Below are 17,411 nucleotides of genomic sequence, written 5' to 3' on the forward strand. Positions count from 1 at the left end.
TTAGAATAATCCTTTTTCCTAGCAGGGTAAGGTGGTTTCTCAGTGTAGGCACAAGGAACAATAGGATCATTATAGGCAATGACTTTCTCTTCAACTAGATTGGGTTTAACTATGTTGACTTCTACAGGAGGATGATACTTAAACCACTTCTCTTTGGGAAGATCAATATGAGCAGCAAAAGATTCACACAGAGAAGCTACTATCTCAGAGTCAAGTCCATACTTAGCGCTAAAATCTCTAGAAGTGTTTGTTTCAACAAAAGATTTAACGCAATCAAACTGGAATTTCATACCTGACTCCTTACCTTCTTCAAGCTCCCAATCTTCAGAGTTACGTTTGATTATTTCCAATAAATTCCACTTGTGGTCAATATCCTTCTTCATAAAAGAACCGGTACAAGAAGTGTCAAGCATGGTGCGATCATCATGAGAAAGCCGAGCATAGAAGTTCTGAATGATAATTTCTCTCGAGAGCTCATGATTGGGGCATGAATATAGCATTGATTTAAGCCTCCCCCAAGCTTGGGCTATGCTTTCCCTGTCACGAGGCCAGAAGTTATAAATATAATTCCGATCACGATGTACTAAATGCATAGGATAAAACTTTTGATGAAATTCCAATTTCAACCGATTGTAGTCCCATGATCCAGTATCATCACATAGCCTATACCATGTCAACGCCTTATCCTTCAAAGATAAAGGATAGACTTTCTTATTTACCTCATCCTCGGGCAAACCTGCAAGCTTAAATAAACCACAAACTTCATCTACATAGATTAGATGCAAGTCTGGATGTGATGATCCATCTCCTATAAAAGGATTAGCCAGCAGTTTCTCAAGCATACCCGAAGGAATTTCATAAAAGATATTTTCAGTAGGTACCTTAGGTTGAGGAGCAACTCCTCATGCCTCCGTTCTTGGTGAAGATACCCCGAACAAAATCCTCAAAGGAACAGTTTCCATAGTGACAAGTGACAATAAATTTCAGCACAGTATATAAATGTTTCCTTACCAAATTCCACTTACCAAATGCGCTTCACTCCCCGGCAACGGTGCTAGAAAAGAGTCTTGATGACCCAAAAGTATAGGGGATCAATCGTAGTCCTTTCGATAAGTAAGAGTGTCGAACCCAACGAGGAGCAGAAGTCTCTCATAAACAGTTTTCAGCAAGGTAATAACTGCAAGCACTGAAAGTAGCGGTAACAAGTGATGGTGTAGTGAGGTGAAACATAGCAGGTGAAAGTAACAAGTAACAAGTAATAGCAACGGTGCAGCAAAGTGGCCCAATCCCTTTTGTAGCAAGGGACAAGCCTGAACAAAGTCTTATAGGAGGAAAAATGCTCCCAAGGACACACGGGAATTTCTGTCATGCTAGTTTCATCATGTTCATATGATTCGCGTTCGTTACTTTGATAGTTTGATATGTGGGTGGACCGGCACTTGGGTACTGCCCTTACTTGGACAAGAATCCCACTTATGATTAACCCCTCTCGCAAGCATCCGCAACTACGAAAGAAGAATTAAGACAACGCCTAACCATAGCAATAAACTAGTGGATCCAAATCAGCCCCTTACAAAGCAACGCATAGACTGGGGTTTAAGCTTCTGTCACTCTAGCAACCCATCATCTACTTACTACTCCCCAATGCCTTCCTCTAGCCCCAAATAATGGTGAAGTGTTATGTAGTTGACGTTCACATAACACCACTAGAGGAAAAACAACATACAACATATCAAAATACCGAAGGAATACCAAATTCACATGACTATTATTAGCATGACTTATCCCATGTCCTCAGGAACAAAAGTAACTACTCACAAAGCATAATCATAATCATGATCAGAGGTGTAATGAGTAGCATCAAGGATCTGAACATAAACTCTTCCACCAAGTAATCCAACTAGCATCAACTACAAATAGTAATCGACACTACTAGCAACCTTACAAGTACCAATCGGAGTCGCGAGATGGAGATTGGTTACAAGTGATGAACTAGGGTTTGGAGATGAGATGGTGCTGATGAAGATGTAGATGGAGATGAGTCCCCTCCGATGAGAGGAGTGTTGGTGATGATGATGGCGACGATTTCCCCCTCCGGGAGGGAAGTTTCCCCGGCAGGATCGTCCTGCCGGAGCTCTAGATAGGTTCTGCTCAAGTTCCGCCTCGGGGCGGCGGCGCCTCCTCGAAAAAGCTCCGCCTTGATTTTTTTCGGACGAAACCCTTCAATAGCACAAGAGGGGGGCCAGTGGGCCACCAGGGTGCCCACAAGCCCTGTAGCCGCGGCCGGGGGGGGGCAGGTCGCGGCCACCAGGCTTGTGGGGCCCTGGCAGCTCCCCTCTGACACTTCTTTCGCCCAGTATTTTTTATATATTCCCAAACATTCCACGTTGATTTTCAGGGCATTTGGAGTTGCGCAGAATAGAGGACTCAGACTTGCTCCTTTTCCAGTCCATAATTCCAGCTGTCGGTATTCTCCCTCTTCAAATAAACCTTGCAAAATAAGAGAGAAAAGGCATAAGTATGGTACCACAAAGTATAATAACAGTCCATAAAGTGATAAATATCAACATGAAAGCATGATGCAAAATGGACGTATCAGTCGCGTCTTCGTGGACCCCTTTGTGGGTGGAGCCCGCCGTGGACTCTCGCAGCCGTTAGCCTCCGTGGGTTGAAGTCTCCACTAACATGGACGTACGATAACGCCACCTATCGGAACCATGCCAAAAATTACCGTGTCAACCTCTTGCCTTTGATCTCCCTACCTTACTCCCTTTACTTTACACTTGCATGTTTTACATTCCACTGCTATATTCTTAGATGTGCATGTGTAGGGTGTACTTGACTTGCCATAATTCCTAAAACTTGTCCACAACTAAAATTGGGAAAAGACCAAGTTTTTATTGGTCAAGTAGTCTAATCACCCCTTTTAGACATACTTTCGGTCCTACAATTGGTATCAGAGCTTTGGTCTCCATTGCATTGGTTTCATAACCTAGGAGAGTATGGCGTCTCTAGTGAGGGAAGTTATCACCGTAGAGGTCCATATTTTGATGGCACAAATTTTGCTAGTTGGAAGCATAAGATGAAAATGCATATTCTTGGTTTTAATCCTTCCCTATGGGCTGTTATTCGTGTTGGTGTGCAAGGTGACTTCTTCAGGGAAGGGCATGAACAAGATCGTGATGCGACAATGGAAGAACTGAAGATGTTGCAATTCAATGCACAAGACTGTGACATCGTCTTCTTCCTCAATCTCTTCTGCTTGTTCCTTGTCGTCTTCTTCCTCTGCATCTTCTTCCACTTCATCCCCGCAGTGTTCTTCCTCTTCATCTTCTTCGACAAAGGAGTTAGCACACCCAAGAAGTCCCATCAGCTTGCGTAATTTCTTGACCATCTTCCGCAATATGGATCAAGTTTATGGTTACAAAAGAAATTGTACTTAAGAAAGAATGTAGTTATAGGAGGCTCGATGTTACCTTCATTGTTTCCTCAACTTGTTCTCACTATATCGAGGCCCATGGGTTGAACTTAACGCATCCGAGGCTTCAAAAATGCTTTTATTCAGCTCTGAAGACTGCAAAATCATAAATGAGTCACACTCACTAAAGTAGATTTCATCGAACCACAGGTTGAAAACAGATAAACACAACTTACCATTATGTTCATGAGGGGTGCATACTCCCTAAATCTGCCTTTTAGCTCTCTGATGCTGTCATTGTAGGCTTCATTATCGGAGTCATCATCGTAAAGATTTTGGGCATCTTGTGTCGTCCAGAGGCCTTAGGTGCAGACGATACTTGCTGCCATCGTCGTACCACAACCGGTCCATTTCGTAGTCCTTCGAGTCAATCACTCTTCTCTCTGCATCTTTGTGACCTTTTCGGTCGTTCCATTCCTTAACGTATTTGTCACGTGTCTCTCCCCAATCTACGATCGACTGATTCTTCTGTCTGCTCATACTACAAGGCATAGGAAAGAATGTAAAACATCATTAAAAAATGTATGTAAAACATCAAAACGAAAACATAGAAATACAGAAGAATGCACTCTCAGGTGTAGGTCCAAGCCATCGGTGTAGATGCTATCGTCCGGTGGGGTACGTTGTGCCTTCCCAAACTGTGCGGCAACGCGATGTGGCATGTGGTACTCGACGGCATAGACACAAATCATGGGCACGATGCACCGCCAGAGAAGTCTGCCATGCCTGCACATCACGTTCAACTGGAACCCCCACTCTCGTTCAGCATAAGGCTCCCAACTAACCTAGTACCAAAAAATGGTAAGCTTACGTGACAGTGTCGTCAAAAATATTTAAAAGCCAGTTCGTATACCTGGAAAGGCGCCAGAGCATCAATATCGTTGGTGAAGACCTTGTACAAAGCCTTGGATGTGCCCGTGTAGGCGCCCACCCAGTCCCAAGCGCATGCGACGGTCAGGTATCGAGTTTCATCGCCATCATCTTTCCCATAGTCTTCCCATTCCCGCGGTTTGAGTTTCTCTGGATGGCCCACCAGTATTCGCTCCCACATCCAAATGGAAAGGGCCCAGGAACATCCATACATGCCGGATGATGCTTCCATCCTCTGGGTTGCGTCATCAAGCTACAAAAAACGTGTTGATGATAAGATGACATAACTTAAAGGAGCATATGTGACATAACTTAAAACAGTGAAATATTCTCTTACCAAACGGTATAGGTAGGCGAGGCCGGCGGACCCCTAGTTGTACCCTGCATCCCAGTCGGCTAGGAAGTCGAGATACATCCATAGGGCTGTGTCCTCAGAGCAGTCTGAAAACATGACCTCTATGAGAAGATACCGCTGGTAGGCCCTCGCGTATTGCTCTACCATCCGGGGTTCGGCGCCATCCGGGCACTTGCTCCAGTGCTTTAGAAGCTAGGGCAGCGGTATGTCGGAAGTCCGATTAGCCTTAGCGGGTGGGCAGTCGCCGATAAGGGCGATAACCCTATCCTCCCAGTTCCTCCTGTCCACTCGGCCAGTGAGAGCACGATCATCGATCGGTAAGGCCGTGATCATCCCCCAATCCCATAGGGTCACCGTTATCTCCCCACATGGAAGATGGAAACTATGTATATCTAGCCGCCACCGGTCGATCAAATCTGTGAGAGCCGAGTGGACGAGCAATGGCGGCTTACGCTTGAACTGCAGGACGAAACCCAACAGTCGGGCGCTCTTGTAGAACGATGTGTAGCGCTCGTCGTACACCATCTTAATGATTGTCCCGTGACCCCTCATCCGCATTGGCGGAAGCATCTGCCAAAATGAAGACCGAAATAGTAGTAACTTATTTTCAATCAATTTTAACGATTTCGTTCAACAATGGTAATTACCATTCCATTCTCAATGAAACGGTCACGAAGACCCTTGTCGAATACAGGGTCAAGCATGGTATACTTAGTTTCGATCTTGTCCGCAAGAGGTGCCCTCCTAAAAAATGCATAAACATAAACATATATAAGCATAAGCATAATTAAAATAGCATAAGCATGAATAAACCTGGCTTGCTTCATGCCACAAAGGTTAATCACATCAAAACAAACCTATGAATTCATTCCTTCAACATGCATCATATCAAAAAAAAAATACATGAACTAGGATTCATCATGTAACTAGGGTCCATCATGTAGTTCATCATGAAAATACATACAATCTCTCCAACAAGTAAATACAAGTTCAAATCCAACCCCATATATTTGACTAAAACTAAATATCAACCTAAAACAATCATGATTCGACGAATCAGAAGCTATTTGACTAAAACTAAATGGAGGGATCGGAGGAGCTTATTTTTCTCATTTCGGGGCCATCTCAATCCGCAAAAACGGTGAAGAAACGGAAGAGACCCGAGGGGGCGAGTGGAGGGGACGAGAGAGGTTCCCCCTCTCTGTTCTTGAGGCGGTCGTGGGGTGGGGTGGGGAGGAGGTGGGGAGGGCAAACCGATGGTGCGGCCTTATAATGTTTCAGACCCTACCGCGAGACCCTACGACGGTGAGCTATCACGTCCTACCGCCAGCCCCTCTCACGACAGGGTCGTAACGACGACCGTCAGTTACACGTTGACGTGATTAAGTCAGCTACCGTCGAGGGCCCTGGCGATAGCCTGTGTAAACCTACCGCCGCAAGTTTTGACGGTAGGTAAAAGGGTCAGATCCGAAATATTTTTCCATCAAAATTAAATCCGGCTAAACCTTATGAAAAATGTCAAAACAGTGAATTTTACCCGGGTAGTGTATGTGTAAGATGTTTACAAGGATTTGCGCATGTTACCATATTTTTTATTATAAAAAAAAGATCGTAGTGCTTTCTTGTGAGGAATTGAGCAATTTAAATGAAATCCATGAACACTAGCACCTAGTACTTAGCTTAATAGGAGAATCCAACCCGGAGTGAGCACCACAAATCCTGCCCCGACGAGGTTCGAACCGTGGCCGCAGGGTGGGCAGCCACTCCCTTGCCACTAGGCTACACGCATAGAGAGGAGTACACGTGATGACAGGTGGGGCCAACAGAGTTCACCTACAAATCTTGTTCCGGTGGCCCACTTGTCGGCGCCTCAACATCCATAAATTGGCTATTTTTTGCTGGACATCCCAAGATTTAGACAAGGGACATCGCAGTGGTTCCAGCTAATGAATGCCCCTCCCCCTCTCTTTCCCCTGACAACAGAGAAGCTGATCGATCACTAAAGGTGATCAAATCAAGCCAGTCCGCCAAAAGCAGAACAGCTCGCGAGGTCGAGAATCCTCTCGAACCTTCCGGATTCCCTCAAACCCTAGCTTAAACCCTAGCTAGCATTCTCGCCCAATTGGCGCGGTGGCCTCTATGGCGGCGACGGCGGCGGGGGACGAGGAGGAGGAACTGAGCGACGTCAACGACTCGCCCCTCCCGGCGTTGAGGCGTCGCGAGGCCGCGAGCGACGACGACGATGAGGGCGATGGCGGCGGCGGCGGCGGGGGGAGTGGTTCCCCACCGCCGTCGAGGGTGGCCGGGTCCGATTCCGACCCCGACTCCGAAGAGCTGGGCGCGGCCGAGGTGTACGACGAAGACGAGGGTTCTGAGGAATGCGAGGAGGCTCGCAAGGAGTTCGACGCAGGATCTAATGGTGGTGGAGAGGCCAAGGAAGTGGCGCCCGATGAGGTGGCTGCGGCGCCGGAGGACGGGGAGGCCCAGGCTGAGACGGGAGCCGAACTGGAAGAAGAGGACAAGGAGAGCAAGGGGTCCGAGCCCCACGCCGTGCCGAGAACAGGTGCCTTCTACATGCACGATGATCGCTTCCAGAACAAGGAAAACCGCAGCCCCGGGCGCCAGAGGTTCGGGCATTTCGTCTTCCACTGGTTGCTTCCTCTCCCGTTATTCGTTTGAAAGCATGTGTGTTGCATATTCGCATTTAGTTGCAGCAAGGATTGCAGAGGTATCTTAGTCGGAGCACCTACATGTCTACAGTGAGACACCTGTTGCTCGATTGGAGACTGTATGATAAGATCGTGCATTCAAAGGAAACATCGTGTAACACTGTCTAGATGGAACTTGTACACGTACTGTTTGTTGTAAGAGCTTAAACAGATAAACTGCTACCTAACTGCATTTTGTTACTCACTGTCATTGGCTGCTTGGCACAACTTCTACAGATTGGTAGGTAGAGTTTGAAGTTGGCTCCCTTTTCTATAATTCTTTTCCATCTGTATTCACTATAAATTTTGGCGCACAGTGTCTGCCTGATATTGTCCATGTTATTAATTCAGGGACTTTTTCGGTGGCCAAAAGTTATGGAATTCTGAAGATGATAGTGTATGGCTGCATGATCGGTTTGATGAGATCAATACCCATTATGTTCAACATGACAGTGTGTGTATCATGCCTTTTCCCCTATTTATTATGTACTCCCTGCAATCCAAAATAAGTGTTGTGGTTTTACGACGACACTTATTTTGCATCGGAGGGTGTAGTACTCTTACTGAATTCATTGATTTGCTTTGCTTTGTTTAGACAAGGAGGCCAAGAAGTCCTTTTAAAGCATGGGCTGGTGGAAGAACTCATGACGTTAACCATGATCGGTTTGATGAAATCAATACCCATGATGTTCAACATAACAGTGTGTGTATCACGCCTTTCAGTTTGAAGTAAAACTACGACACGTATTTTGGATTGGAGGTGTAGTATTCTTACTGACTTCATTGATTTGCTTTGCTTTGTTTAGACAAGGAGGCCAAGAAGTCCTTTTAGAGCATGGGCTGGTGGTAGAACTCATGACGTTAACCATGATCGGTTTGATGAGATCAATACCCGTAATGTTCAACATAACAGTGTGTGTATCACGCCTTTCAGTTTGAAGTAAAACTCTGACACTTATTTTGGATTGGAGGTGTAGTATTCTTACTGACTTCATTGATTTGCTTTGCTTTGTTTAGACAAGGAGGCCAAGAAGTCCTTTTAGAGCATGGGCTGGTGGTAGAACTCATGACGTTAACCATGATCGGTTTGATGAGATCAATACCCGTAATGTTCAACATAACAGTGTGTGTATCACGCCTTTCAATTTGAACTAAAACTCCGACACTTATTTTGGATTGGAGGTGTAGTATTCTTACTGACTTCATTGATTTGCTTTGCTTTGTTTAGACAAGGAGGCCAAGAAGTCCTTTTAGAGCATGGGCTGGTGGTAGAACTCATGACGTTAACCATGATCGGTTTGATGAGATCAATACCCGTAATGTTCAACATAACAGTGTGTGTATCACGCCTTTCAATTTGAACTAAAACTCCGACACTTATTTTGGATTGGAGGTGTAGTATTCTTACTGACTTCATTGATTTGCTTTGCTTTGTTTAGACAAGGAGGCCAAGAAGTCCTTTTAGAGCATGGGCTGGTGGTAGAACTCATGACGTTAACCATGATCGGTTTGATGAGATCAATACCCGTAATGTTCAACATAACAGTGTGTGTATCACGCCTTTCAATTTGAACTAAAACTCCGACACTTATTTTGGATTGGAGGTGTAGTATTCTTACTGACTTCATTGATTTGCTTTGCTTTGTTTAGACAAGGAGGCCAAGAAGTCCTTTTAGAGCATTGGCTGGTGGTAGAACTCATGACGTTAACCATGATCGGTTTGATGAGATTAATACCCATTATGTTCAACATGACAGTGTGTGTATCATGCCTTTCCCCCTATATATTATGTAGTACTCTTACTGACTTTGTTGATTTGGTTTGCTTTGTTTAGACTAGGAGGCCAGGAAGTCCTTTCAGAGCATGGGCTGGTGGTAAAACTTATGATGTTAACCATGGTTACCTACAAGGAACAAAATCTGCATTCTATTATCATGATTACGGAGCAGACTACAAGTATGGGAGTACCAACAACTACAATAGATTTCCAGAAGAGACGAACACTTCCTATTACAGCGCCAATAACTACAGAAGTGTTCCAAGAAAATCCCATTTGTACTATGATGAGAAGAACTTTTATAATGCCCGGGCAGAATCTCGTATCTGTTATGTGAATGCTAAAGGTTACAACAATGCACCAAATGTTAACAGAGGCAAACCATCAAGACCCTACCAACCTCACTGGAAGAATACTTTTGAAACCTCTTCAGTGCAAAACAATAGGTAAAGTGTGAATCCATTTCCCCCCTTTTCAGAGATTCCTAGCTGAATTCCGCATTAACGATGTTGTTGCCTATTCTTCGTAGGACATATTCCAGATCACAGAATGAAGAGGGCTGTTCTGATACAGGCGTGGGAAAGAATTCACATCGAACTTTAAGTTTGCAGAATGAACAAGAGTTTCCATCGAAGCAAGAATTCCCCTTTATAGAAAGAAGGAAATCGCGACCTGACATTTTAAGTAAGCTCTTCTCATCCTCCATTCGAATGGCACATAGTTCTCTGAAACCACAATCTCGTCCCAGTTTTGGAGTGAAGGCTTTTGCTCCGTCTGGTGAGCATGGAAATACTGCTGGTTCTCTTAGCATGATAAAAGGCATGCCTGACCTTGGTTCTCGTTCATCTCTATCAACATCAAATAGCCAATATTCAAAATCCAGGGACCAAGGAAGTGGTTTGAACATTGGTGGCCCCACAAAGAACAATCTTTCTTCAACCAGTCAAGCAACTAGGTCTTATACTGAATTCAGTAACGCAGTCTATCAGCAAAGGTCCGTTCAACAACCACTCCTACTGACGCCGAGCGAATCTACTCAGATATTTCATCAAAACATTGCCAGTACCAGCAAAATTCAATCTCATCCACAAAATACACTGACAAATCCACCTCCTGGGTCAAACAAGTCTCTAGCACCGTCTGTTATAATTGCGCAAAATGACAAGGCAGAAGCAGTGAGTGGCTCTTGTCCTTGTGGAGATCATGCTCTTGATGTTACAGGAGCAAAGGGCCTTACTCTTGGCACTCCAGCAGTATTGTCAGGTATGTATTTAATTATAAAGTTGCAACCAGTAGAGCAGTCCAACCTCCTTTTCGAAAAGAAAAAACGTAGAGCAGTCCAACCATTTAAAGTTTGTTCTCACTTGGTACAGAAACTTTCATGCAGTCACGTACTTAACAGGGGGAAAATGGCAACGAGATTTGATTTGAACAAGTTTTAAATATTCTAGCATGAATTTGATAACTCAAATAGTTCATTCTTTACGATTTGGAGGTCCAGAAGTGCATATGTGCCAAGTTTTCAACCCTAGGTCCCTAGCCTAGCTGCTAGAGAACGTTAGGAAATACTATTCTGGTCATTCCAGAATAAGGTTCAGGTCCGGATGTCATTCTACTAGTTGTAGACTTGCTGGTTCATACCAAATCTTGTTTGGTATTATGCTAATGTTATCCTATGTGTTATATTATCATAGTCTGCATTGTCATACTAAATCATGTATATATATATAACTCCGTACTCTTGTACTTGTCCTTTGCTTCTGAAATGTATGCATGTTTGAGGCTCTGGTCCTGCACATTCTCTGTTACCCTAACTTCTAACTCCATTTCCTCTGTAGTTATGAAGTTCAGTGGGCAGCATCCTAGGGGACCTGATATCCCATGCACTGGTATGGATGTGCCAGGACTTTTGGTTCATCAATCCAGTGACATTTCTGAGCTTAGTCAAATTACTTGGTATGTGGGATTTAAATTTCGTCTAGATGTTTTGGAAGAAGTATTGCTTCATTTTTCTGATTGGTATCTTGAAATTGAAGCTGCAAACTCCATTTTGCTAATCTCTTCATGAGTTCTACAGATATTTGTGATCGGTTGTGGTGCACCCTGCAGGGTTCAAAAACTTGTTATCTTGTTAGTTCTATTATCTGGGCCAAGCTGTTTTTTAAAAAAAAATTGAAGCTTAATTACCTCCGGCCTCTGCGCCAGCTATGGATGCATACAGCCGAATTATTACAAATCCGATAAAATCGGCAAGAGAAAGAAGAAAAAAGGATGCCAAGGCAGATTGCCAAACGCAATACATGCCATAGCCGAGTCATTTGGGCCAGCCATGCCATGCCATTAATGGTTTTTTTTTTCTGTAGACAAATTATCAGAACACAGACAATACTTATCCATGGCGTGCTGAAGGCCTGTCTGTGTTGGGCATGGTATCCACGGATACTGTACCTTCCTGTCATGTGCTGTTACAGAATAGATGAATATGACAAAGCCATGGGTTCCTAGGAAGAGCATCATGGTACTGAACTGGTTGATTACATGGTACTTACTGGCAAAAACAGTCTGATTCCATTTTGTAGGATCCTCGAATTTCCTGCTAAGATTAATTGAATGTGCTTAGTCAGAGTATAGAATATGCCTGAGCTCTTAATCAGTAGCCAGCAATTCTAGTTACATCCATTTTACTATGGTTGGATCGTGTTATCTTATTTTTGATCTAAACCGGCATTTGATCTCTCTGACTTCATTTCCTGAAAATCAGGCTGCAAACATTATCTGGTGCTACTGGGGTCCTTGGGGAAACATATGATCCTTCTTATATTGGCAGTCATTATCCCCAACCATCAGCATTCCCAAGGTAAAATTCTAACTTCGGTGTCCTTTATGTTGCACGCTTTCAGATATCATGTTCTCACCTTATAGGTGTATGTATACTTTGCAACAAATCTAGCTGGTATTTGCCTAACTGCAGTTGTAGTTACATCAGTTTCAGTCAGAGTTTAGCATCTGAACTATGAAAAATAATACCACGGATAATGGTTTCCTGGTCAGTTTTTCTTTTTTGGCACACTTTTCCTGCAGTTGTAGTTACATCAGTTTCAGTCAGAGTTTAGCATCTGAACTAAAGATTTTGGCTGTCTTCAATGTAATCACAAGAACAGCATGTAGATTATTAAGACACCGTAATCTCAGAGCTAGTTTTTCCTATATCTTAGTACAATCTAGAGCCTAAATTTTCCGCTTACACTGAATTGAATGGCTGGTCTCGACAATTGCAAGGTTCTCAACTAGCCTTTCTCTGTACTGTGTTCGCGGCGCAAGTCAGGACTTTTACTGTAGTTGCCTTCCTGGGAGTTCCAGTATAAGCAAGGAAAAAAATAGCGCCGCCCCTGAAAATATGCTATTAGTGTGTTGTAGCGCGCTATAACGTGCTATTAGCGAGACATTGTACACTGATCAATTTAGCGAGACAATTTTCTATACGCTATAGCATGCTATTAGCGGCGGTATATCACGCCATTTTTTTCAGTGAGTACAAGTCATAAAACAGTAGAAAACGTTTCTGTGTAGGAAGCCAATTTTCTTTTCAAAAAGAGAAAGTAAGTATATGGCCTCATGGATATTGGAAATGGGATGTTGGAGGTTTTTTCGTTTCACCACCTGTTCCATTGATTCTTTTATAGGCATCAATGTACAACACACAAATTTGTGTAAACTTTATACCTTGTATGTTGGTATATGCATTTCTGTCTTCATTTCACTTATTTACAGATTCCAGGTTTTGTATCCATGTAGTGCCTGCCAACGGCCTGACTATTTCATGTCAGATTGTGTGTTGTGCTTGTGAAACTTGCATCATGCTTACTTGACAAACAAGAACTACAGTGCGGTACAAGAAAGATGAATACACATTGATTTATGTTTAATTTCTTCTTTTTCCCTGCAGAAACCGTTGTGTGACTGAAGTTCCTGTCTTGTTGAACTCCCCTGAAATACCAGGTGAAAGAAACCACTGAGTGTCGTTGTGTATTCTGTATTCTTTTAGGCTCGACTGATGTTTAAATGGTAATTACCCTCTAGATCTTATTCTATAAGTACAACTTATATTTTACCTCCTACCCTTCTGGCAGAGGTCGTAGGTCATGAGCTTGGTCAGCGCAAGAACAAACTTCTCAGGTAAGTTCAGATCATGGGAATTCATATGGTCTCTGCATCGTGTTAACACCAAGTATATGTATTGACATCGCTTATAATTTATCAGATACTCAGAGATGAACTTCGCTTCACTAACATAATGAGTTTAGTGACAACCAAAGTGAATCCAGAGGACGAGCTTTCAGTCTGTATCAGAACTAGCACATTCTGCATTGTATTGCTACAGCTGTCAATCATAGTGCATAGCTCAGTACTTTCCAAGTCCAAGTCCTTCGCTCCTTGTTTTTTCTTCGTGAAACACTTTGTAACTGTAACAATTACACAAGGTATGCCCACTTTTGCAGCTTCCGAGAAGTTCTTGGAAAAAGATGCTGCCCTCTTCGTTATTGACAGCACTTAATTACATTGACTTGTGAATCTAGGTTTTGTTATAGTAACACATAGGCTTTGGATGATGTGTTCACTGCTTCTAGGCGATTGACACTTTGACTGACATGGGAGAAAGTTCTCCCTTTTGCTGTTCTGTACAATTGTATATTCATATTCCATTCTTATTTCATTGGAACCATCAACCTATTTCATTGCTGTCTTCTGCCATGATTTGGCTTAGTATATCGGCCTTGTTTAGATCCATGGGTTAGAGTTAGAGTTGGTTAGATTGGACCGAACTAACCCAAAACATTCAAACAGGAGGGTTAGAGTTGGTTAGATGCATCCAACCCACCCAAAAAAACTAACCGACCCAAGAGGTGTTTATTTAGGTTAGAGTTAGGTGGGGCCTAGAAAAAGTTACTTTCCCTCTATCTCTACCACACAAAATCCTGGATAAAGGAGCCAAATGATTGAAAAAAGTACATTTATTGGCAATCTAACCCTTTCATCTAAACACCTCTTTGGTTAGAGTTAGTTTAGGGTTAGTCTAGAGTTAGAATTTAACTATCCAAACAGGGCCATCATTCTTCTTGAACTGCCTTGGTTCAGCAATCACTAGAAAACCGTGAGTAACCTTTATAGTACTACTTAAGTACTAGTATATGCATTGTGATTTTTCATTGTCTGTCCAATCATGCCTGCGGCATGTACAGATCTAAATTAGGTGATACGTTCGCCAGTGTAAATCTGTAATATTGCTGCACGTTGTAATCTTGGCTGGTTTGACTGTTTAGGTAAGCAAGCCATTTGTTATAGTCGTGTGCACTGGCCTGCTCCTTGTGCTGGGTCTGGTATTCCATACTAACTACTACTCCCTCCGTTCCTAAATATTCCCTCCGTCCTAAAATTCTTGTTTTAAATTTGTCTAGAAATGGATGTATGTAAATACTAAAACGTGGCTAGATACATTCATATATATACAAATTTAAGACAAGAATTTTGAGACGGAAGGAGTATAAGTCTTTCTAGAGATTTCATTAGGGGACTACATACGGAGCAAAATGAGTGAATCTTCACTCTAAATTATGTCTATATACATTCGTATGTCGTCTCCTAGTGAAACCTCTAAAAAGACATACTCCCTCCGTTCCAAAATTCTTGTCTTAGGTTTGTTAAAAATGGATGTATTAAAATATTAAAATGTGACTAGATGCATTCATATCTAGATAAATCTAAGACAAAAATTTTAGGACGGAGGGAGTACATGCCAGTATGTTTTTTCTTGCTTATTATTTTTCCTCATGGGCATGCCACTATTGACTGCTTATGGCCTTGGCAGATCTCTCACCATGATGATCCCAAGGTGGCAGTTCCGATCCGTGAACTCTTGCTCCTGGTCAAGAGGAGTAACTTTGCTTCTGTTCTGCTCCGCTCTCCCCTAGTAATTTCCGGTTGATTTGCTCTTTTTGTCAGCATGGCCTTGGTTTGATATTTCTTCTAATCAACACTGCAACTGCAAACCATATCGCTTCTTGCTATTAGCAGCAGCATGTTGACTCCTAGTTGGTGGTTAGCCATGTTTTATTCTTTTGACGAAACTCAGTGTAGACTTATTTGTATGCTGCTCGTAGTTCTATGTTCTGATCGGCTGCTGGGATATAGCTAGTTAAAACCCAGTCTTCTAGTCAGGGAAGAGGGTCATATGCTTCATGTCCGTTAGATTCAATTATTCGAGTCTGCTGAACATCTGATTGCAAACACAGTCCACATAGATTCCCTCTGCACAAAACGGGTAAGGGAGAAGGAGGCCCCTGTTGTGCCCATGCCATGCCCTCTTCATCATCCTACAACATCCTATTCGTTTCTTGCTCCACCTTCGGCTCCAAACACGAAAACATGATGTTGGTTAGGACGTCGCAAAGGGGTCCCCTGGGTCCTGGCCGTGCACACTTGAGCCTGTGAGTTTGTCACAAGCAGCACTCACCTGGCCATCTCTGCTGCGAGTGGTTTTCATTTACGTGCAGACAGGGAATCCGGAACACCATCAAGCCTAGATCGCAGCTCATTTCTGGTTGCCCGTCCCCGCCTGACTGACTACCTGAAGCGACAGAACAATGGCTTCTCCCGTGCATATGATGGATGGACACTCTTCACAGAAAGAGCCAACCACACTATCATGCTCCTATGCTTTCCCCACGGTCTCGTTTCCTCCAGTAAGTTTCGGCACACATGGCATGGGTCTCGGCCGTCCGCGAGACACGCGTCACGCTCACGCTGTCGGCTCATCATCAACAACGTCGTTTTGGTGAATGGACCAAAGCAACAAGGCGCGTCGTGCTTCTGGTGAAATGTCTCTGCGTTTTATTTCGTAGTTAGTAATTTTTTAAAGAGAAGGACTTCGGTACAACCCCAAAGTATAAGGGCAATATGGTCTTTATACATTGTGTACAGTATCCGTCGTCCATCCGTCCGTCGTACGTTTACCCGCCCGTCGTACGCCCGATCTTCACGTACGCCACGTTAGCCCACGCGTCGGCGGTTGGTTTGGAAGATGAAAAAAAGGATACAAACCCTATCTTCTCTCTTCGTCGCCGCCGTGACTTCACCCCGCACGTCTCCACCGCCGCCGCGACTCCACCACGCGCGTCTCCGACGCCGTCGTTACGCCACCCCGCACGTCTCCGCCGTCGCCGACGTGACTCCCCCCCCCCCCCCCCCCCGCGCACGTCTCCGTCGTAGTGGACGTGACCACCAACACCAACAAACCTCCGCCATCGATGCTTCGACGTCGACGGTTGCAGTGACCGACGCGGCATGTCCATGTTCAAACGACGACGTTGTACCCACCGGTGCATCGACGACGAACGATGTGGTTGAACCCTTCAACGACCGACAATAAGTTTTTTTTTCATTTAATCCATACGATTTTTCATGATTTCATTGTATGCTTTATGTTGTGGTATTGTGACATTGATAAAACACCTTTTGAAAGGTTTATTGTTAGAGCAAGACACAGAATATGTCGGTGATGACTCTAGTAATGAGGATGAATCATCGTCATTGAATGCAAATAAATCACCCGGACACAACTATATGAGTCAGGATGAATCATGTAGTAGTAATGTAAGTGTTGTGTATGTTGATAGAAATTATGGAATATAAGCTAATACATTGACACTTACAGTTGCCATTGAATTTAAATAGGTGCATGTCAATAATGACAATGGCGATTACAATATAGATGAACAATCTTATGTTGAAAATGAAACTCAGGTACGTTTCAAATATGTTGTATAATTACTAGCATACAAATTGTATTATCACTTAACTTTTGAATCTACACAGAGAAATATCGATGGTGGCACTGAGCCGAGAACTTTAGATGATGACAATGATGAGGATGATGACAATGATGAGGACGATGTCGATGCATCTACTGAAGGAAATGTGAGTGAAGTTATAGTACTTGTTTAAATTTTTCATGAAAACTAACAACATAGCAACAGACTGACGAACATGGTGATATGTCTTATTTTGCGGGGGGTGTTGATGGTCCTAATGGGAAAGATGAGCATGTTGACTATCTTGAGTTTGACCTTGACATCGGCTATGATGAATATCAGAAAGAGTCACTAGATAGGCATTGGGAAGTGAGGGCCAAGACATTCAGGTCAGAAGGAGAGGCGTACATGTTCT

At 43.5% G+C, this 17,411-nt stretch overlaps 1 protein-coding gene across 5 annotated transcripts; it reads left to right on the forward strand.

Moving 5' to 3' along the window:
• Positions 1 to 6,599: 6,599 nt before the first annotated feature.
• On the forward strand, positions 6,600 to 13,798 carry LOC123444293 (protein MLN51 homolog). Of its 5 annotated transcripts, none has more exons than XM_045120971.1 (15): positions 6,624 to 7,330; positions 7,763 to 7,865; positions 8,007 to 8,114; positions 8,218 to 8,325; positions 8,429 to 8,536; positions 8,640 to 8,747; positions 8,851 to 8,958; positions 9,062 to 9,169; positions 9,246 to 9,634; positions 9,730 to 10,451; positions 11,027 to 11,144; positions 11,950 to 12,045; positions 13,135 to 13,187; positions 13,319 to 13,364; positions 13,450 to 13,798. In XM_045120971.1, exons 1-15 carry the CDS (start codon positions 6,843 to 6,845, stop codon positions 13,481 to 13,483), a joined length of 2,697 nt encoding a protein of 898 aa, XP_044976906.1. In that variant the 5' UTR covers positions 6,624 to 6,842; the 3' UTR covers positions 13,484 to 13,798. The 5 variants fall into 5 exon arrangements, 3 of the variants coding, with proteins under 3 accessions (XP_044976906.1, XP_044976905.1, XP_044976907.1); XM_045120970.1 differs by having other exon boundaries at positions 6,626 to 7,330; positions 9,718 to 10,451; XR_006630974.1 differs by lacking the exons at positions 13,135 to 13,187; positions 13,319 to 13,364; positions 13,450 to 13,798 and adding an exon at positions 11,552 to 11,729 and having other exon boundaries at positions 6,600 to 7,330; positions 9,718 to 10,451; positions 11,950 to 12,042.
• Positions 13,799 to 17,411: the final 3,613 nt, after the last annotated feature.

The sequence above is a fragment of the Hordeum vulgare genome, chromosome 3H, assembly GCF_904849725.1.
Source record: "Hordeum vulgare subsp. vulgare chromosome 3H, MorexV3_pseudomolecules_assembly, whole genome shotgun sequence".
Lineage (NCBI taxonomy): Eukaryota > Viridiplantae > Streptophyta > Magnoliopsida > Poales > Poaceae > Hordeum > Hordeum vulgare.

Bases quoted from the DNA above. Each gene is read 5' to 3' on its own strand.
- LOC123444293 (XM_045120970.1), top strand. From the start codon at position 6,843: ATGGCGGCGACGGCGGCGGGGGACGAGGAGGAGGAACTGAGCGACGTC. The intron at 7,331-7,762 runs GTTCGGGCATTT...TTATTAATTCAG, and splicing joins CGCAGCCCCGGGCGCCAGAG to GGACTTTTTCGGTGGCCAAA. The intron at 11,145-11,949 runs GTATGTGGGATT...CCTGAAAATCAG, and splicing joins GAGCTTAGTCAAATTACTTG to GCTGCAAACATTATCTGGTG.